The 22,999-nt window shown below is 36.3% G+C and overlaps 2 protein-coding genes and 1 pseudogene across 3 annotated transcripts; 2 read left to right on the forward strand and 1 right to left on the reverse strand.

Annotated features, from left to right (window-relative positions):
- Positions 1–383: 383 nt before the first annotated feature.
- On the forward strand, positions 384–8,330 carry LOC149382916 (putative disease resistance RPP13-like protein 1). Its single transcript, XM_089628899.1, has 9 exons — positions 384–603; positions 1,889–5,555; positions 5,682–5,776; positions 6,312–6,463; positions 6,613–7,049; positions 7,280–7,476; positions 7,581–7,714; positions 7,854–8,091; positions 8,200–8,330. The coding sequence occupies exons 1-2, from the start codon at positions 444–446 to the stop codon at positions 5,551–5,553; spliced, it is 3,825 nt and encodes a 1,274-aa protein (XP_089485025.1). The 5' UTR covers positions 384–443; the 3' UTR covers positions 5,554–5,555; positions 5,682–5,776; positions 6,312–6,463; positions 6,613–7,049; positions 7,280–7,476; positions 7,581–7,714; positions 7,854–8,091; positions 8,200–8,330.
- Positions 7,621–9,819, forward strand: LOC149382917 (purple acid phosphatase 4-like; annotated as a pseudogene). Its single transcript, XR_016301756.1, has 8 exons — positions 7,621–7,683; positions 7,854–7,967; positions 8,385–8,463; positions 8,534–8,597; positions 8,707–8,837; positions 8,916–9,020; positions 9,112–9,179; positions 9,275–9,819. The product of XR_016301756.1 is annotated as a purple acid phosphatase 4-like (transcript).
- Positions 9,820–13,409: 3,590 nt separating this feature from the next.
- Positions 13,410–15,904, reverse strand: LOC149382918 (uncharacterized). The gene is made up of 3 exons (XM_089628352.1): positions 15,359–15,904; positions 14,270–14,817; positions 13,410–14,191 (listed from the first exon to the last, which is right to left on the reverse strand). Exons 1-3 carry the CDS (start codon positions 15,716–15,718, stop codon positions 13,606–13,608), a joined length of 1,494 nt encoding a protein of 497 aa, XP_089484478.1. The 5' UTR covers positions 15,719–15,904; the 3' UTR covers positions 13,410–13,605.
- Between the last annotated feature and the right edge of the window lie 7,095 nt (positions 15,905–22,999).

A 22,999-nucleotide genomic window follows, 5' to 3' on the forward strand; every position in this document is an offset into this window, starting at 1 on the left:
AATAGCAAATAAGAATCAACGGTCGTTCAATTGCTATGATATTCTTTATAGTCTTTGTTAACCTCCTCCACTGCGATACTTTCTGCTCACAATTCACAAATATGATGTTAAACTTTGTTTTAATGTTCGGTTTGATGGCATTTGAACTCAAGGCTATGAAGAGGTCCTCTGAAAAATGAATCTTAATTCACGTTTGTATATTCATTTTATTTAATTTTTTTTAAGAATCCATATTGACGTCCGTACATTGTTTAATACTCACTTTGACTTGCCAGTATTTTTAACCATTGTGTATATCTATCTATTCTATAAAGAACCCTTTGTCTTCGTGCATCTTTTTTGCTTTCACACTGGCTCACACTGGCTCATCTTTTTCTTTTTTTTTTTTTTTAATTCCATATGTGAATGAAGATAATTGGAACCTCATCTTTGGATCCCTACATATGACAGTGACTGAACACCCCAACGAATTATTGTTATTGACAACATCCATTGGCATACTTTGGTCACAATTTCTCTACTCTACCATTACCAGTATTTTTGTGTGTGTTTGGAGAATTCAACAAATCGTCTTCTGCAGAACAAGAACAACGTCATCTTCTTGTAAGTTTTTTGTTTTTGTTTTTTTATAGTTCTATAAATTTGTATTTATTGCTATGCCAGGTTGTTAAAAGTGCAACTTTGGAATCAAATTAGTTACTTTGATTCAGAGACTAAACTAAAAACCGAGTTGAGGAGGCTAAAATAAAGTTTTTTTTTTAGATGATGTGCAGTAATAGAGTATTGGAGCGCTAGTTTTATGTCTCTAGTTTTATATGTCGTTTCTTTTATCTCTTTTAATCATGCACTTATGCGACAAGTCGTTTCTTTTACTTTGTTCAGTATAAGTAGCTGATTGATTAGACTTTTGATGTAATTTTCAAACTTTCATTTTTTATTAATAAAAAGAATTCTCTCAGAGCTTGAGTCTGAGTTTTCCCAAAGTCTTTCTTCTCCGATCAAATTCTCGGTTACAACATAGAGTAATAATTTTTTGCTTTCCCCGTGCCCACTAGCTATATGATAAGACGCCCATGAACATTTGTTTCCTTGTGATAGGAAAAGTAAAAAAACAAAAAACAAAAAAAGAGTCAACGCTTCTAATATTGATAATCAAACCCCCATGCAACGCTTCTATACTTTGATTCTATACATATTGCTATAGAAACTTGTTAAGAAGACAACTTTGGAATCAAAGTAATTACTGATCAATGCATACTGTCTTACTTTAATTCTATATTAATAATTTTCTATAGCCTTTTGTTGACCTCATCACTTACCATACTTTGTTCACAATTCACTACTCTTGTATTTTATTTTATTGTGTGTTTTGGACTTCAGAGAACTCAACGAATCATCTTCTGGAGAACAACGTCGTCTACCTGTAAGTTTATTTATTTGAGATCTCTTTATATTTTATATAGTTCTATAATTTTTATATATTTATTGCTATGCTAGTTTGTTAAAAAGGCAACTCTGGACCTAGTTACTCTATAAATACTGTCTTACTTTGACAATAGAGAGAAACCTTGATCTATTATCAGTTAGACATGGCTGAGTTGGTTGGTAGTTTGCTAATTAAAGGCAACTTTTATATAGAAACCTTGATCTATTATCAACGTCGACCTGTTTTTTTTTTTTTTTTTTCTTTCTTTCTTTATATTTTATATAGTTCTATAATTCTTTTTTTTATTATTTTTATTGTTATGGTAGTCTGCTAATTAAAGACAATTTTGGACTAAAATTAATCAGTCTATAATTACGATCACCTTCTTTTTTTTTAGGAAAGTATTGTCTTACTTTGATTCTATACCTTTTTGTAAAATAGTGAAACCTTGATCTGTGGAAGTGATAGAAATGGCTGAGTTGGTTGGAGGAGCGTTGCTTTCTTCTTTTCTTCAAGTCTTGTTTGAGAGGTTGGCTCCAAAAGACATCCCCAAGCTGTTCCGTGGAAAGCAACCAATTGAGGATGTTTTGCGTGAGGTGAGGAGAGTGGTCAAATCGGTGACGAGGCTGGTCAACGACGCGGAGGAGAAGCAGATCTCGGAAAATGATGTCAGGGAGTGGCTCGAAGACCTCAATGACGTGGTGTACCGCGCTGATGATTTGCTCGATGCCATCAACGCCGAAGCTCTGAGGCTAAAGATGGAACCTCTTCAGCCTTCGAGTTCCAATATCCTGACTGGTTTTTTCACCCCTGGATTTGATGACATGGTCAAGAGCGAAGCCACGGAGATCCTTCGCAGATTCAAGGAACTAGTAGAGCAAAAGGATGATCTCGGTCTGAGAGACGGTCTTGGAGAAATGCATTCCTCTCAAAGGCCACCCACTCCGTTGGCTGAAGAATCTAGCATTTACGGAAGGAAAGGTGACAAAGAGGCTATCTTTGACTTGTTGCTCTCCAGCGGTGATAGCGAGGAAAAGTTAACTGTCATTCCGATTGTAGGGATGGGTGGTATCGGCAAAACCACGCTTGCTCAGCTCGTTTATGATGATGCTAGAGTCGAAGATCATTTTGATCTTAGAGCATGGGTGACAGTATCAGATGTTTTTGGCATCTCTAAGATTACAAAGCTAATCTTGGAAAAGGTCACAACGCAAGAGTGCTGTATTCAAGAGTTGTCGGAGATTCAACGAAAACTGAGGGATTCCTTAAGAGGGAAGAAATTTCTCCTGGTTCTTGATGATGTTTGGAATGAGGATTATCTTCTCTGGGACTGTTTGAAGAGCTCTTTTGAGTCTGTGGCGAAAGGAAGTAAGATCATTGTGACTACACGAAATACAAATGTTGCCTTTGTCATGGCTTGTGGAAAAACTACTACGTATCAGTTAGCTGATTTGTCGGCCGAAGAGTCTTGGTTGTTGTTTTCACGGCATGCTTTTATAAACAACGAAGACGCTCATGCACATCAAGATTTGCAAGCGATTGGAAGAGAGATCGTGAAGAAGTGCAAAGGTCTTCCCTTAGCTATAAAATCTCTTGGCGGTCTATTACGATCCGAACGAAATCCAAGGAAATGGGAAAACATACTCAAAAGCGATGCGTGGAATGAGTTGTATAGTGAAGAAAAGAACATCCTTCCTGCTTTATGGTTGAGTTATCGACGCATGCCAACACATCTAAAACGATGTTTCTCTTATTGCGCCATGTTTCCGAAAGACTATGAGTTTGAGAGAGAAAGGATAATCTTCTTGTGGATGGCTGAAGGATTTTTGCAGAGTGATAAGAAAGCTATGACGATGGAGGAAGTTGGAGAAGACTACTTTGAAGATCTTGTATCGAGGTCGTTGTTTCAGAGGTCAAGTAGTCAAGATGACTCGATTTTCCTCATGCACGACCTTGTTCACGATTTGGCCATGTTCGTATCCCGTGGATTTTGTTTCAGGCTGGACGAGAGCAATGACTTGCATAGCATTCCAAGGCATACTCGTCATTTATCATATAGCAAGACGTTTAAAGATTTTGAGCGTATATGTGATGCCAAGTATTGGCGCACATTTATTAGATCAGAAAAATTATTTTCCTATCCTTGCTCGCCTCCCGAATCCTCTATTTGGACATCAGGAAGATGCTTAAGAGTTCTTGGTTTACGTGGTTCAAAAATCAGATCAATCTCTTGTTCAATTAATGATTTGATACATTTGAGGTACTTGGACTTATCAGGCTCTAAGATTACAGAATTACCTGCTTCAATATGTAGTTTGTACAACTTGCAAACCTTACTGCTGTCGGAGTGTCGTAATCTTAGAGCGTTGCCCAAAAACATGGAAAGGCTTGTCAATTTGAGGCATCTGGATATTTTTGGAACACCTCTAAAAGAAATGAACTTCCAAGTAAAAAATATGAAGTCTTTGCTGACGTTGAGTAAAATAGTTGTTGGCGATGGAGAAGATACAGGGGTTAATATGAAAGAAGTGAAACAACTTCAACCTTTCGGGGGAAGACTTGAAATTTTGGGTATTGAAAATGTGGGTGATGCGAATGAGGCTTTGGAGGCTGATTTGAAGAATAAGAAGGGCATTACAGATCTACGTTTGCAATGGAGCGAAGAATCTGCCGGCGATGCAAATAGTTCGGAGAGAGAGAGAGAAATATTGGAATCACTTCGGCCTCATACAAATGTGAGTAATCTCATAATCAAGTATTACAGAGGCACGAAATTTCCAGATTGGGTGGGACACGATTCATTTTCTAACATCGTAGAGATCCACCTAGGGAACTGTAAAAGCTGTTGCATTTTGCCTCCGCTGGGACAATTGCCATGCCTCAAAAACCTTAGAATATCTGGGTTTGATAGCGTGGTGAGTATGGGTGATGAGTTGTACGGTGGCAGCAGTACTAGTGGCACCTCTTTCAGATCCTTAGAATTCTTATCTATATGTTTTATGCCACAGTGGAAGGAGTGGTCATTTGGTGGAGATGGCACACTAGTTTTCCCCAGGCTGAGGACTCTAAGCTTAATTGAATGTCCGGATGCTTGTCATGTACACCCCGAATCTCTCTCTAAACTAGAACATCTTACCATAGAGGATTGCAATAAGGTTTTGGAGAGTGATCTACATCGACTCCCATCATTGAAACACTTAGCTATCAGCGGTTGGGAATGGGATTCGTTTCCTGGTGATGGAATATTGCTCCCCACCACTCTGGCTAAGATTAAGATGGAATATTGTAGCAATTTGTTGGCCCTAAACGGCGAGGCCTTTCAACAACTCACCAACCTTAAGGAGTTGAGAATCAGTGGTTGGAAAAGGGATTCGTTTCCTGGTGATGGAATATTGCTCCCCACCACTCTGGATACGATTGCGATCCATAGTTTTGGCAGTCTGTTGGCCCTAAACGGCGAGGCCTTTCAACAACTCACCAACCTTAAGGAGTTGACCATCCATGGTTGGAAAGGGGATTCGTTTCCTGGTGATGGAATATTGCTCCCCACCACTCTGGATACGATTGCGATCCATAGTTTTGGCAGTCTGTTGGCCCTAAACGGCGAGGCCTTTCAACAACTCACCAACCTTAAGGAGTTGACCATCCATGGTTGGAAAGGGGATTCGTTTCCTGGTGATGGAATATTGCTCCCCACCACTCTGGCTACGATTATTATCAGTGGTAGGAATCTGTTGGCCCTAAACGGCGAGGCCTTTCAACAACTCACCAACCTTAAGGGGTTGGGAATCAGTGGTTGGAAAGGGGATTCGTTTCCTGGTGATGGAATATTGCTCCCCACCACTCTGGCTACGATTCGGATCTTTGGTAGTAGGAATCTGTTGGCCCTAAACGGCGAGGCCTTTCAACAACTCACCAACCTTAAGGAGTTGATCATTGGTGAATGCCCTCAGCTTCAGTGTTTGCCCGAACAAGGCTTGCCCGCTTCTCTCTCTGATTTAAGAATCGAGGGATGCCATCCATTGTTGAAGCAACGGTGTGAGAAAGATAAAGGCCAAGATTGGCATAAGATTGCCCACATCCCTGAAATCGAAGTCAATCAACTCACCGAATCCGAATCTGATTAAAGGTAAATTATTCATTTATTATTTTATAATTTTTCTGATAAAATGATATACATGATACTATTACTACTAACGATCCCTTACCATTTAAATTTTAGTAAACTCTAATGCTGGTTTCTTTGTTCGTAAAGGGACAAAGGAAGCCGGTGCCTTTGCATAGTGTTATGGTTCTTGAGAGTCAACCTTCGAGCACCTGGTGTCGATGATTCTCATGATCAACGATAAGGTTTGTGGAATCGATTTTGAATTGTTATTATTAAATTTGACGTGCTTGGTCCGGGAATTGAAGGATGGGAATGGTAAAATGTTAGGTTTGAGAGCTTAAGAACTGGATTTACTATTACGACTACACTGATTTTATTATTAAGTGGGTATCTTCTGTATACAGTGATTTTTAGAATTGGACTCGTCAATTGAGGTTTTTGGAATCAAGTATGGGTTGGGGTTTTACTTCAGTGTTTCTTTTGTGGAATTGATTGATTTTGGTTTTGAAGTTCAGGCTCCATATAAAGCTGAGAAACTTTCTGAGTGTGGAATTGATTTGAACTGTGGTTCTCGAATTTGAAGTGCTTGATCTAGGAATTGAAGGACTGGGATCGTAAAACGTTAGGTTTGAGAGCTTAAGAACTGGGTTTATTGTTATGACCATTGTGCTTTTACTTGGGTTTCTTTTGTTAAGACTTATTTTTTAATCGGACTTGGCAATTGACATTTTTGAAATTGTTTCTCTTGCGGAATTGATTGATTTTGGTTTTTTGAAGCTTCGTGTCTTTAGATGTGGCTCAGTCTTCAATCGTTGTGTCTGTGGAAATCAAGTCAATCGAGGACGGTGTTTGCAAAACAAAGCTCTTTTGATACCATTGAAGCAACGGTGTGAGAAAGATAAATGGAAAGCTAAATCATTTAGTGATAGGTAAAACTATTCCTTTTTCTTTTTGCATTTTCTGATAAGATATGTACTGGCGCATCCTTTTTTCCACTTTCTATATATTTTACTGCTAATTTATTTCAAGTAGGTGTTTTACAAAAAAAATGTGTTCTTGATTGGTTTGCTATTTGTAGATACTCAGTGCATGGCCTCAGACTCACCAACTATCAATTTTAATATCTGCCTCAGCAAGAAATTATTAGTCAAGGAGGCCGTAATTCAAGTCAAGGAATTAATGTTGAATATATCATTTGATCGTTTGGAGCAAGAATGGTGTAATTTGACTACTATTCATAGGTGCGGACAAGCATTCAAATATCTCAACAATTTAATGACTTGATATCTAAATGGAAAATATATTTTCTATTCTATTGTTCACTGTTTGTCTATGGTGATAATCAGGTAGTTGGATCCAATACTTGTTGACTGAAGAAAGCTATAAAGATTGAAACTTTTGTGCAGATATTGAAACAAGTTAATTAATTGTGTACGGATTGTAATCATAATGTCTCAAGCTTCACGGAATGCCATGTCTCATACTGTTCAAGTTTTCATCACCGTTTCTTTGAAGGTGAAATGACATTTTATTTTTATTTTCCTTTTTCTTATAGTATATGTACTTAGTATATTACTACTATTGATTTTACTATAGTGATATGGTCCTTGTCTCACCGTGTCCTTTTTATTCATTGCTGTGATCTCTTCTCAACTGACTGTCTTTTTTTTTTTTTTTTTTATTCTAATTTCTTCATGTAGATGTTTTACAAAGAATTGTCTTCTATTTTGGTTTTCTATTTGTAGGAAGAGACAGAGTAATGATTGTGTACGGCTTAGTTATCATTGATTGCCTCCATCAAGGATCATTCTCTTCAACAAACTGCCTTGGCCTTAATTTGACCATTCACAGAACGCCACGTGGAAGACACTCGCTCAGCACTGTCTTCTCTACAGTCTTATCAACATTTACATATCATAGTCTTTGTTCTTATGGATCACAGGTAAAGTGCATTGGCTTATCTGGAACAAGTTGTAACGGTTAACCGTGGGTTTTTAATGTTATTTATTTCTTCTTTTCTTTATAAACATCACGGTTTACCTGTAGTAAACGATAAAAACATGACCGCGTAATTTTCTTCTGCAACATGACGGTTTTGATCGGTGTCGACCTTCATCGGTTGCCTCGGTGGATCGCAACGTGGCCGTGGGTACAAAAGTTTTTGTAGATGTGTCACCAAGGTTTTCTGTGGTCTTTGAAAATATATATACATCAACCAAAAATTTATATGATTTTTTTTTTCAAATATGCCTCCTATGAATATTTTGTTTCTCTTACACACCTCTTAAAAGTATTAGATTCACTTTTTTTTCTTATCAGATTTGCCCACTGACCGCAAATACTGGTAAAGAAGTCCATGGCTTATTCAGAACAAGAAGTAGAAGGAAGAAAGCCGTCGAGATTGAGATCTTCATTCCCGATGTTGCTTCCGAGGCACCGAGATGATTGTGTTCGTCTTAATTCTGATCGATCGAGTATGCCATGTGGCAGAAGCTGGAGCGCTGAACACAGAGAATGGTGATCACTCGCGCTGGTAGAGAATGACATTGCTGCCCTTGTGAGTGTTTTTGTATCCACGCTGATATAGTTAATTAGCTTACGAATAATGTCACATTAAGCTTACATTTTTCTCTTCTCTTTAATTCTATACACTCTTATATATCAGTGACATCATTTGGTTGGAGCCAAAAAAAAAGTGCATCAGAACGGAACTTAATCACGCCGATTTCGAGACAAGATTATTTTGCGAGTGAAATCATTGTATAAAGGTGGGCGAGAAAAAATTGGAGAGTGGTGAGAAGGCTTTCACACATATTCTATGAACAAAGCAGAGCCTCATTGTCAACTTAGCTTGGGTTTTTTTTATCATTTGAAGAATCGTTCACAAAAATCTACACCGCAAAGAGCCTTCAAAGGCCTTGGTACAGTGGTAAGTTTCAATATCTTTTTAACGTCGTGTTGTTTTGTTTTTGTGTCTAATTTTGAAAGTTATTGGCCAGTTTTGGGAAATCATGCCGAGGCCCAACTCAGCCCTTGGCTTAAGATCTTTTGTGATCAACGCCGGTCAGTTTTTTTTTTTTTTTCCAGTGGTTCCAACTTCTCTTCCTACTGCTAGTGAATCTTGTCGTATCATCAATGAATTAAAATATAAGTTATGTAATTATTCGTGCAGAGGTGGTGGCAGAGTTTTTCTTCGTAGACACAACACCATTCGTTGACATGTATTTCTCTGCAACGGAAGATCATACTTACGATTGGCGAGGCATTTCGTCGCGCAAGCCTTATATCTCCACCATATTGGAGGTGACTTTTCTTTTTTTATATATATATTTTTTAATTTAGTAATGTAGTAGTACTGATAATCTCGAAAGTCTGCGATAGGATGTCGAATTGGGGTTGAGGGAATCGTCTGCCACGTGGAAGATTGTGGTTGGTCATCATGGTGACACAAAGAAACTCAACGACAAGCTTCTTCCAATTCTTGAGGTATATTTTTCCCTGAAGATCAAAGCTTAGTAATCTCTATTTTATTTTACTAAAGATGGTCCTCTAACTTTATCTTGCTCAATTTCAACAGGCCAATAACGTCGATTTCTACATGAACGGACATGACCATTGTCTAGAACATATAAGTGCCACAAGAAGGTAAAAATTAGAAAATTTCAAAAATTACTGGTTTTTTATTTTATGACTAAATTAATTAACAATGATATGAACTTTTTTACTTTCTGGATTTTCAGCCCGATAGAGTTTTTGACTAGTGGGGCGGGGTCAAAGGCATGGCATGGAGACGTAAAGGTTTAAACGGAGCAGGGGTGAATTTTTTTTTACGACGGACAAGGGTTCATGTCAGTAGAATTGACAACGAAAAACGCAGAGATTGCGTTTTACGACGTGGATGGCTCCTTCATCCAGCCATCTAGGATTTTTTATTTTTTTTATCTTTATTTTTTTTCTCTTGTTTGTAACTATACATTATTATATTCTATGAAATTGGAGAGTGGAATCATTGTAACTTTTTCTTTCTTTTCGGAGCTAATGTTTTGGTTCGTCCGATTACACTTTTTCATTGACTCATTGTCAACTGCTTTGAAGGTCATATGATGAAAGCCTTATTGGAGTCAACGCAAAATGTAGAAGATGATGACAATGACAACAATAGAATCAGAGTTCTAATCATTCTCTCAGGACCCTAAAAGATTAGGTGCTTCTTTATCTTATAATATGCTCACAAAAATCTAATCAAAGTTGATGCCAGATCAATTTCACTTGTTTTCAAAGCTGACTATCAAGAGTTTGTGTGAGTTATGCTATGGAAACATTCTATTCTGTGTTGAGGCTTAGTCTTAGTCGGTCCTTCCAGTGCCCGGATTGGAGGCTTTAAATTTTATTCCTTATTCTCTTCTGTGTTAGAGTTGATGCTTAATTTTTATCGGATTTCATTTAAATGGATTAAAAGGAATCTGAATGGCGAGTCCCGTGAATTGTGCAAATGGGCTTTGCAATCTCAGATTTCATTTTCTCGGCTGATGCCTTGTTTATATGAGTTTCTTGGACACTCTTTTTCCTCTTCGTCGCACCGGTTCGGGGGCGGAGAGGTTTTAATGAGGCCCGTTTTTTCTTCAAAATATATATTATTATTATTATTATAATAATCAGTATTAGTTTCTTATTTATATCTTCGGCTTTGCTTCATAATTAATATTGTGTATAGTTAACCTAACTAGTACAATACTAGTATGCTGTGAGAAACTGATATGAACCTGGATTACAATCTTCTGAGAGAGGTTAGATAATTAACTTGAAAGATAATTCATTAATAAAATAACGATCCATGTATAGTGACACGCAAATGCGATAATGATCATTGTTGTCATAGATCATTTAGATTTGCCGATCCAAGTTTCCTCGTTTTACGTTTTTTTTTTTCATTTCACTTATTTGCTGTTGTAATCATGGTATTCTTTCGTCACAAGTCAGCGTCCATTAATAAACTCTCGTGGTTCTGTCCACGTTTCATTTAAAAAAAAAAAAAAAAAAAAAAAAAAAAAAAAAAAAAAGAAGAAGAAGTTAGGCCCCTACTTGAAAAAAATCATTTTAACATAAAATTATGCCCTTGAACTCAAATTTCAAAAGTTTATAGGATTTTACAAATTTTGACCTTAAGAAACGTTTAACATAAATGTAAACATAAGATCATTCTTTAACACAGACACAAGTATTCAAAAGTACTTTTATGATATATATATATACACACATATTGACGTGGCCTTTTTGATAGTAATTGTCGGATATCAATAATACTAATAATAATAATAATAATAATATAATTGAATAAAAATCAGATAAACATATTTTTTTAAGTCATTCAATAAACATCAAATAAACATCTTTATAATGTTGGACCTTACTCTTGCCTAAGCTCGTGGGTTTGTACGTGGCATATAATTTTTTTCTTCTTCGAAATACCTTATTCTAATATGATAAGTTCTTAAATGCCTTTAATCCATGTGTAATGATGTTTTTTTTTCTCAACTCAAATCAACCTTAATCCATTTGAGAAAGAAAGACAAAATTGACTACCATAAGGACTCCTAGTAATTCCACGATTGTACTTCACAAATTCCATTCACACAGTCTCTCATATTAACTCCATTTTTTCCGTCTCTCTTCTTCCTACTCGTTTATAATATGGCATTTTACTTTAATTTGAGTTTTTTTTCTATGATTTTAACGTATAACATTTACATGCTATATGCTTAACTTTCCCGGAAAAAAAAAAAAAAAAAAAAAACTTTTTACTTGCGAATAGCGACATCAAGTCACTTCCTTCCTCGTGAATATGTGCAATAAAATGGCGAAACAATAAAATCATCTTATCTCGGAAGAAACTTTATGATATCGGATAGGCATGGTATATCCTAATGCAGATTAATTGAAGAAGGCTATTAAGGAGCATGTGATCAAGACACATCGCAATATTCGGCTTCTAAAGAACGACAAAGTCCGAATCAGAGCTAGATGTGCAGATGGATGTCCATGGACATTGTTTGCATGTGTTGACAGTGCCACTGACTCATGGGTCATCAAGACTTTAAATGAAGAACAAAGTTGTCAATTGGAATTTTCAAACAAGGTACTTGATGGAAAGTGGTTGCGTGAGAAGTACTTGAACAAATTTAGAGCTCAACCGACATGGTCATTTGCTGGGTTCAAACAACAAGTGAATGGTGATACTCAAATTGACATTTCCAAATGGCAATTTTATCGGGCTAGAAAGTTGGCAAGGGCTCAAATTGATGGATCGACTAAGGAGCAATACTCTAGACTTTGGGATTATTGTGCGGAATTAAGAAGGGCTAATCCTGGATCTACAGTGAAAATGAAATGTTATCCTCAAGCTACTGGTGAAGTCAATCCAAAATTTCAAAGGTTGTATGTGTGTATGGCTGCAACAAAGAACGGGTTTTTGGCTGGTTGTCGACAATATTTTCAAATGTTATCCAATTGCATATGATGTAGTTGAATCTGAGTGTTATGATACATGGGTGTGGTTTTTGGAGTTTTTGCTTGAAGATCTCAATATTTGCAAGGATTCCAGTGTTACATGGATTTCAGATCGCCAAAAAGGGCTTCTTGAATCTATTAGGACACTTTGTGGAGAGGAGGTGCAACATCGATTCTGCGTGCGACACTTGTACAATAACTTCAAAGCAAATCATAAGGGATTGGCATTAAAGATCATATTATGGGCAGCTGCTAAGAGTACAATTAAGCCAAGGTAATTTCAATACTAAAGTATTATTTTTACAATTTTTGTATGTGTGCTTAACTCTGTTATCTGAATAGGTTTGAGGCAGAATTGGAAAAAATGAAAAATTTGGACAACGATGCATGGAAGTGGCTTGTTGCCCTTGATCCAAAGCAATGGAGTCGATCACATTTTAGCGATGTTCCTACTTGTGACATACTTCTCAACAATTTGTGTGAGTCGTTTAATTCTGCAATTTTAGAAGCTCGTGACAAACCTATTATAACCCTTCTCGAGATGGTGAGGTGCTACATGATGAGGAGGATCGAGGCTAAGAGAAAAGAATTAAGTGCATGATAGCCTGAGAAAGTCTACGCAAGAAAAATCTATGAGCATGTCATAAGGCCTATCAATGGACCTGAACGTACTGGAAATAATCCAGTTGTATGTCCAACGTTCAAGAAGCAACGAGGAAGACCTATAAAAATGAGACGCAAAGAACCAGATGAATATCGGACGTGTAGCAACAGCAAGACGGTGAAGAAGACCAGGAAGAATATTTGGATGACTTGCGGAAAAAAAGATCATCACAACAAAAATTAGGAATTTGCAAGCTTGGGTATTTTGTGGTCTGTTTGTCTTTTTTATAGTCCAGCTCATACAGAGTGTTTTTGGGTATAGCTAATTTGACTATTGTATTTTGGCACATGAAGAGAATTATGCAGGTTTGAATCAAGTCTATGAACAATGTATAATTTATGCAGAACCATTACTGATGTCAACAAAAGTGAGTCTTCAAGAATGATTTCTATTAATTTCATATCAGATACAAGAATTTCAATTATCTAAACCCACGCCTCTCGTCTTTTTAACAAATGTTAAACTTTAGAATAGTACCAAAACAAAATAATTTCATGTATAAAATCCATAAAGATTGTCAAATAAAATGAAAAAACAAAAAAAAAAAACTAAGTTTTTGGGTGTCCGTGGAGAGCGTGAGAATGAATGTATAAAGTCTATTCAGAAGCTTCAACAAAGAAATGAGAATTAAAATTTTTGGTTGTGCACGTGAGTTTCATGTGAGAATTTTCATCCATGAATCACGCTGTTAATGGTTAAACTTGATTACCAACAATTACAAAGTTCAAGGACATTTTTACTGATGAATTTGAAGTAGGGATGACATCCAAAATTCGCTGAAAGGTCAGGGACCAGTTGCGATAATTGCTAAAAAAAAAAAAAAAACCTGCGGATTGCGACATTAAGTCACTTCCTTCCTCGTGAATATGTGCAATAAAACGGTGAAACAATAAAATCATCTCATCTCGGAAGAAACTTTATGATATCGGAATAGTCCTTGGTCGAAAGCATGACCTTCTCGAAATCGCGAGCGACATCGGACATTCCGTGAGCCTCGAAGGCCCGAGCCATGGTGGCGAGCGTGACATGATCGGGGCAACACTCTCTCTCCCTCATCGCCAAGAAGCACTGGCTCATCTTCGCCACCTCGCCGGACCGCCCGTAAGCATCGATGGCACTATTGAAGAACGGCGTGTCGAGAGCCGCGTCTGAGTTCTGGGCTTGTCTCATCACCGAGTCGACCCGTTCGACCCGCCCGGCCCGCCCGAAGGCAGACACGAGGGACGAGTAGGTCACCGAGTTGGGCTTCACTCCTCGGTGCTTCATCGCGTTGAAGTGGCTCTCCATCGAGTCCACGTCGCCGGCGCGCCCGAACGAGTCGACGACGGTGTTGAAAGTGACGACGTCGAGGCCGAAGAAACGGGACTCCATGAACGACACCACTGAGTTCATCTTCTCGAACATCCGAGCCCGCCCGAACGACTTTATCAGAATGTTGAACGTCTTCGTGTCCGGTTCGATCCCCATCACTCGAAATTCGTCGTGCCTGACAAAGAGTATTGCTCATAAAATTTAGTCATGGATTAGCTTCGAAACAATAGATAGAGAGTATGTTCATCCTTACCATCTCTCCATCTCCTCGATCCGGCCGGCGTTCCCATACGCCCCGACGACAGAATTCATCGTGACGACGTCGGGACGACAAACGTCGCTCTCGATCATATCCTCGAGCGCGGACTCCATTTCCGCAAACATCCCGGCATTCCCGTACGCGTGGACGAGCGTGTTGTACGTCACGTCGTTCTTCTCGACGCCGCATACCGACATGTCGTCGAGCAACCGCGGGACGAGGTCGAGGCGCCGTTGGCGGCCGCACGACGCGACGAGGATCGAGTACGTGTAGACGTCGGGAGCACAACTGACGTCGAAGACGCCGGATTTCATGTCGTCGAGTACGGAGAAGGCGTCGTCGAGGAGGCCCGAGTTCGCGTAAGCGCTCATGAGGGCCGTGCAGACGTCGACGGAGGGTTTTAGGTTGTCGGAGGAGAGCATCGTTTCGAAGAGCTCGCGGGCCCTACGTCCCTGCTTGCATTTTCCGAGCATCATTAGTAGTTTCGTGTACGTTAGGCGTCTCGGCTCGTACCAGTCTTGAATCTGGAGTAACGCGAATATCTACACGGGTCGTCGAAAAAAAGCAACCCAAGGATTAAAAGTCAGTAGATTTTTTTCCTTCTTCGTTGCAAGAAATAGCCGAAATTTTCGGTGAAAACCAACGGATTACTGGGGTTCTTTTTTATATATATGGAAATTTCATTATAAAAAAAACGAGGAAAGGTTATAATGCCATCACAAAATGGTAGTAGATTTTTCTAAAATTTCCGTAAAAACCAATGAACTATGAGGGTTTTTATTTATTTATTTATAGATATATGAAAATTTCATCGGAAACAATATATCAAAAACATAATCAAAATGTTTGCTATTCAATAGTTAAAAGGATGCAAAAACAACACACTTATTAGACCATTATTTTTCTTCACTTATGTTCAAACATACAAAAGCAAGCTGATGAGCCACATTGTGATCATTGAACATTTCAAAATGCAATTCATATTTTCCAAGGCTGTTATTTTCTATTCAACTTCCAAGTATGTGAAAGAATCAATAACATAAAAAAAGAGAGTTCGTGAGATGTGTAGAGAAGAAGAGAAACCTTGAGAGCTGTTTGCCATGAATTAGTCTTGATTGCGTCATCAAGAGCTCCCAAGACTGCCTTGGGCAACAATCTATTGTACTTTGTCGAATTCGCTTTCCTCTCTATGTTCAGAATCGCCGCTTCGCTCCGCAAGATCAGAGACAGCTCTTTGCTCTGCTGAGCCTTCGATCGTCCCTGACCTCCGTCGCTCCGCTTGGACGAGCCGCGGCAGAGAATCGGCGACTTGATTGGCCTCGAACAGCTTGAAGAAGTGCACGCACTTTCGTTTCGGACTTTTATCAAACACTTGGTGGGCGTTAAAGAAGCTCCGAACGACAAGCCCAACTTCGAGGCTGTTTCAATTATGCCAATCTCCATCCGACAATTGGTGGTTGGATAAGATTATTACTTTTTTCTTTTATATTTTCCGTCTAGAAAAGAGAGTTTACTTCGGCTCTTCTTGTATTGGGCTAGTGTTTTGGAATATTGGGCTTATACATGAATTGGACCTAAATCCATAGAATATCACTTCTTCATTTTTTGGAATCCTAGAATAAACAACTTGCACTACCAAATTTTCGAACTTATTCTAAAAAAATTGTAAAAAAGTTAACCACATAAATTTGACTTTTTAAAATGACGACGTTTTATAGTTTCAAATTAAAAATAGGGTATTCAGTATCTTTTAAATAAGCATAAGAAAAAAAAAAATCGGTACCTAGAGAGACTCCCCTTTTATTTTCAGACTTTATATAATATTAATTATTCTCTTCCAATTCTTGGTATTCACTATTCAGTAACCTTTATTTTGTGCTTCATCTTTACCGGTGTGGTGGAAGTGTTTAAAAAAAATTTAATGTTCATTTTAGTTTCTTGGATGTATAGTTATTAATATTATGTCCATGTATTCGTCATAAAATTTTATGGATTTTAATTTTAGTTTATGAATATTATGTCCATGTATTCATCTTTTTCATAGGCACCTACTTACTGAAATTGCAATTCTGAAACTCGTGCCAAGTGTTTTTAAATAACTATACATCTAATAATAAAAAATAAAAATAAAAAATTGTGTGCACGTTAGGACGTGATATTTTTAATTAAATGTCTTTCTTCAATGGATTAGCTTGAAAATATGTTGTGTGATTTAGTAATGAAGCTTTTTTTTTTTTTTGTTATATTACGATAATGAAGATTGAAGCGTATTAAATTTGGTTTTTTACCAATTTAAAGCCCATATAAAATAAATTCTTTTCCCACAATGCCATCCATTTAATGTAAGCAGTTAATTTTTAGCTGGACGGTGATTTGGTTTATGTGCAACCCCCTTCTGTTATAGTGAAAATTAAACAGAGACCAATAAATAATAATAAAAACAAATCTTAGCCGTTGGTGATATTTTAAATATGGATAAATTACAGCAATTTTCTCTGAACTCTAGATTCGATAACAAATTACCCCCACATTTAGAAAAAACCACAAAAAAATTTCTGAACTCTGGTTCTGTTTAAGTGTTACCCCTTCCGACAAAAATATTCCGTTATAATTCATATTTTGATCACGTGACTCTCATATGACCAATATTAAAAAGGCAAATTGATAATTTTGCTAAATATAAATAAATAAACAAGTATTTTTTAACAAATAAAATAAATAAAAAATTAAAATAATGAAAAATCATTATTGGTCGAGGCTGACCCACGAAGCAGCTTCCAAGTACTCGTGGCAGGGCAAAACTCCGATTTTGAATATGATCACCGCCAAAACTTGCATTGTCATAAAGTTTTTTTGCTGTATCAACATTGAGGTTTTGTTATTTGTTAAATTCAAAGTTATTGGCTATGTAGTGTCGTTCTACTTCGAGTCAATCAATTACCTCTTCCTCTCACTTTTTTTTCGCCAACAAAACCAAGATTCACAAACCCTAACGAAATTAGGACTTTTAGCTGAATCAAAGTTGAGAAACAAGATGCAAAAATGGAAGACATTATGACCGATACTCCATTGCCATCGAGATTCCACCAAGACAACCTCAACAACTTCGCTGCTCCATCACCATCGATTCCATCTTTGTTCCTCTCCTTCTCCGCCTCGAACTCCGACGAGAATCTGCAACCATCGACGGTCGTCATCGCCGTTTCAAACCCTTCTCTCATTGTTCTCCACAACTTATTCCCTTCCAAATCCCCGATCGGAGCCCTAACCTAACCCCTCGCCGCCATCGAATCCCTCCATGACGTCCTCCGCAAGGCTAAGAAGCTCGAAATTACTCCTCCTCCACCACCGATGCCAATACTTCATCAGAGCTTTAATAGCGAAGGCCAGAGGCCGACAAATCTCAATCTTTTCATGGGTCTCGACGACGACAACGATGACGAAAGTAGTGGTGCCTAGTCAAAGGAGTTCGTCCTTGGTTGGGGTTTCGAGAAATTGTTTCAAATTTCAAATCAAAGGAAAGTAGATTGCTTTCCGAATTTTTTTATTCAATGTAAGGGAACAAATATGTACTTTGGATTGATCATCTTATTTTCTCTATAGGTCACGGTGGCATTGGAAATCAAAATAGGTATTTGGTTTCTTCTTCGAAGAGAGATAACGGTGATTTAAAAAAAATGATAATAAATTAAGGAGGATAAAAACATAATTTATATCGGTTAATGCCTCACGTGACTAAAACGTGAGAAAATGACGGATAGTAACTGAGAAATATTGACTGAATGAGCAAAAGTCGATGAAAATAAAAGTTTATAAGATTTGTTTCATATTTTTCGAAATGAGAAGTCAATTTATTACCGAGCTCAAAGTGCAAAGAGAATTTTTATAATTTATCATTTAAATATTTATACGCTAACGTTGACACTACCAATCATACAATCAAATAGCCATGTAATTACTAGGCATCTTCCACCTTCATGGGATTATGAACCACTCAATATTAATATAAAAAAACATAAAATAAGTTAGGAAGGATGAAAAATTAATAAAAATATATAACATGTTTTTAGTTTTACCCTTTTTTATTATCATTAATTATTATTATAAGTAGAGGAAAGCTTTGGGCCGTTGAGTTGGTCCTATTCAGAATGGTTGGCAGTGGTGTGAGTCAAAGAAAAGGTAATGAAATAGTCAAAAAGGAATTAGGGTAATCTTGTAATTTAGATAAAATATTTGGGCCAATTTACATTGTCTGGTTTGTGGAGGAATAAGTTGATGAAGTGTGGAACAACCAAATCTGACCTTTATGATTCAAATATTGACTATTATTATAAAAGCAGTGTATTGACTAAACTAAGTCCTAAAAAGCAATTAAATATTTCAATTTCCACGTTCCAACCATGCGACAATATACGCGGCGGTGGGTATTTGGCACAAATCAAACTTTATTATTATTATTATTGATTATTATTATTATTTATGACGCGTCAAGTGGGTCCTTTTAAAGGAAGTTTCTCTCCCTCTGGGTTTGGCTGTCACGCTATTATTTTTATTTTTCACATAAGCCCCTAGTCTATAGTTTAATTATTATTCAATTTGTTTTTTTCTTCAATTTTTTTTAGGGGTTACGTAATTTTATTGACCTGTCTTTTCACAATTCGAAACGATTAATATATTGTTTGCTCTGTTGGAGTTTGCAAATTGGATTATTCATTATTAACTTGTGAATTTTTTTTTTCACACTAAATCTTACACAAATAAGAAATTTGGTTGGTATTTTACAGATTGGGCTATTGATTATTAAGTTGGCGATTTTTAAAGGAAATGTTACACAAAGCAAGAATTTGGTTGTTAGTTTGTTGAGAAAAAAAACTTGTTATTGATCGGTTAGCTTGTATTTATTTTTAATATGAATGATTAATCATGATAAGTAAAAAAGAGCTAAAATAAATTGATATTTATATTCCAAGCAAAAAAAAAATTGATATATATATATATATATATATATATATAGAGCTACCGTATAAGTTTGATCTATCTCATTATTCAACATGCATATTCATTGATTTCATTCCCGTGACAACCTCATTAGAAACTAACCGATATAATTAAGCATTTTTATAATGTTCAACGATATTTATGAGCTTCAAAATATGCATCATTTTAAACGCCCACGCTACTTTTTGAAAGTCATTCACCTACTTTAAAAACTCAACAATAGCTTTGACAAATTACATTATTTTTCTTCTTGCATTTTATTAAAGTTTGAATGAATAACTAATAAAGTCTACTTTACAAATAAATTATTAAATGAAAACAATCCAAGGGCAAAGTGATACGGAAAACAAATGCACAACAAATATGTTTAAGAAAAGTGAAATTTGTTGTAACTAATCAAATTTGTCATTCTTATTGGTGAGGAATAGCCCAAATTTCATTTTATTAAGTCAATAACATATATATTCGGCTCAGACCATAATGTACTCACTTCCTTCGTGAATAGGTTAATTTAATTAACGTAGTGGAGTGTGTTATGTTAATTAATTAACTAATTGATTGAATATTAGCTTAGGTTTTGATTTTTTTGTGAGTAAAGTTAACTTATTAAATGATTGAATTAGGAATTAGGTTAATTAATTGAATGCTTTGAATATCAATTGACTTAAGTTCTTATTTTTGTAAATTTTTTGTGAATTTCAAATCTTTCACGAATCAGTTAATTAATTAACCTAACTCACTCCAGTACGTTAATTAAATTAACCTATTCGCGAATTTACAGTGAATTACAAAATCAGAGATTTTTCTTTCTCTTCTTATTTTTCTGCGGCGAGGATTCGTCGAGGCCTCCATCGAACTAGTTCGACTCGAGGCGGAGAGTCAGCACTCTCGAGAGACGAGCGAGCTCGATCGCCGGAATCTCGCCAGTGAAACGGTTATGCGAAAAATTAAGTCTTTGGACTCGCCGGAGCTTCAAGATCCCGGAGCAGGAAGGCCTGACGACGGTGGATGTGGTGGAGGAGTCGTCGTCGGAGAGGTTTGGGGCGGCGGTCAGAGGGAAGGAGTTAGGGTTAAGAGAGGTTGAGGATGATATGGGTAATTTAGGTAATCTATTAAAGATTAGGCTATTTACTTAATAAAATGAAACATGGGCTAGTCCCTTAATATTGTTGAGCCAATTTGGCTATTCTTAAAAATAGCTCTTAAGAAAAACGCTATAAAAATTATTTGCCTCAATCGTGTTGCTATGTGTCATATAAATTCTATTTTCGTTGCGACTCAAATTCATCTACTCATATATATATATATATATATATATATATATATATATATATATATTATGTATTATTTTCTACAAGTATAGCTCTCAAAGGCCTCTCTTGGTGGGCATGTTTGGTTCTCCTCTCAAAAACTGTTTTTGAGTTGAAAACTTTGAAAACAAAAAACGAAAATGTGTTTGGTTTAATTTTCCGGAAAAAATTTTCAAAAAATTTTGAAGTTGTTTTGTAAAAAAGTAAAGAAAACTGAAAACAAATAAAATGTGTTTTTGGAAAAAAAAATTTATTCTCTTCTCTTCTCCTTCTCCTCATCTTCTTTTTTCATTCTTTCAAAAACAAAAATGAAAACTATACCAAACACTTTTTTCAGTTTTTTCACTTTCTCAAAAACAAAAATGAAAACTGTACCAAACAGTTTTTTGAAAACAACTACAAAATAATTTTTCAATACAACTACAAAAATTAGAAAATAGAAAACAAAAACTTTTTGAGTTAACTACCAAACACTATAAGTTTTAAACATATATATTCCGCAAAAATCTTATCCATCAAAAAAAAAAATGACCTTTTGAAAAGAAATTAATAGAGGATATATTCGTAATATACAAATAGTCAGGTCATAGTCGCTAATAAAAAAAAAGTTGGTACACAGCGCTTTATCTGATTTGACCCAAAAATAAAGGATATATTCGTAAATAAGACACTTTATAACACCCAAAAGCGCAAATAAAAGAAAATGGCAGGGAATATATAAAGAGGCCTCAAATCCCACCATTATCTCCACAAACACAAATCCCCTCATTTTATGGGCGCCGAAGTTCGAGAGCCTCTCTGAAACACGCCTTTCTCTCTCATCTCTCCCAAATTTTCCCTTTTCCGTTCTCTCAAATCTCTCTCTCTTCGCCGAGAATGGGAAAATTCGTGGAGATATTGGACGTCGGCGTGAGAATCGCGGCGAGGTTTCACTCTCACTGCCCTCAGACGAGCCGAATGTACTACCACCCTCCTCCTCCGGCGAGCTCCGATCACAACAACAACGCTCATCAGATTCAAGCCAACGGATTCGATTTCTTTCACTCCGGCGACGGCGCGGCGGCGATGAGCTGCGGTCAGAAGGCGGTTTCGGTGGGAATGAGGGATTCGGATGAATTCATTCTTTACTCTGTCTGACTATTTTTTTTTTACCTAACCCTAACAACAATCGATTCGCGAAAGAGAGAGAGAAAATTATTGTATCGGTATTTATGTTCGTTGTGTAATTTTGTCTTTTTCTATTGAAGAAGAATTGAGATAAAAGGAAAGGAAGTTGAGGGGAAAATATAAAGATTGTTGCTTTACGACTATTTATCGTGACAATAATTATTTTATTTAAGAAGACGAAAGGAAGTTGAGCATAATTTTTTGTTGTGTGCGTAGATTTACGACTATTTATCGTGACAATAATTACTTTATTTAAGAAAAAGAAACTGGTGTAGATTCTGCAGAAGAAATTATTATTATTTATTTATTTATTTTTAGACTGGAGGCAATGAATGGATTGAGATTGAAGCAAAGAAAATGCTTAAAATTAAGTTGTTCCTTCCTTGCAAGTCTAATGAGACAAATCAGAGCATTTTCTTGACACAGTGACAAAGTTAAAACGGCAAGCAAACTCTCAGAATATCAACTATTGGAAAAATGGATAAACTCTCATAGTCTGAATAAAAACTCATAACAATATCATAATCCTGAGCAAATAACGGGAAAGAACCGCAAGGATGAGACCAATTGTCTGATCAAGTATTATTACCCGTGAGTACATGATAACTTGAGATGAATCTATGCATAATTGAAATCCTTGATTAATTAACTTGTAGGGTGTGCAAAGAAAACACACCTATTAGATTAACAATATCATATAAGAATACTATTCAAAGATCACAACATAATTTACAGATCAGGAACATTATATTGAATACAATATGTGCATATCATTATAAAAAAAAAAAGAAAAGAAAGAAAAAGTAACGTGTGTACTTTTTTCTTTCATTTTTTTTAGCAATGTAACGTGTGTATTTCTAAATGTGATAATTTTGATGTGATACCAAATTTATATTTTTACGTCGTTTTTAGACTACTACGTATTTCAATTTATTAATTAAAAACTACTCATTATATTTGAAAAAATAGTCAACTGCATAATTTTTTTGTTTATATAAATATCTGCGAATATTTATAATTTAAAACTAAATATTTACATTCAATAATTTAGGTTTAACAGTTGTATTTACATTAGTAAATAAGCAATTAATTTTCCAATTTGAAACTTAGAATTTATTTTCTAATCTAATATAATCCTTTCCTTTTCCAGTCCCAGCCAGCCAAGCTGGTAGTGTCAGTGGCGTACAGGCAACCGATTCAGCCGGTAAATTAAGAAATGTAAAGAAAGCGACAAAAAAGACAATAAAGC

This window comes from Urtica dioica, chromosome 10, assembly GCF_054948205.1.
Source record: "Urtica dioica subsp. dioica isolate 48M chromosome 10, U.dioica_male_clone48M_v1_H2, whole genome shotgun sequence".
NCBI classification, from domain to species: domain Eukaryota; kingdom Viridiplantae; phylum Streptophyta; class Magnoliopsida; order Rosales; family Urticaceae; genus Urtica; species Urtica dioica.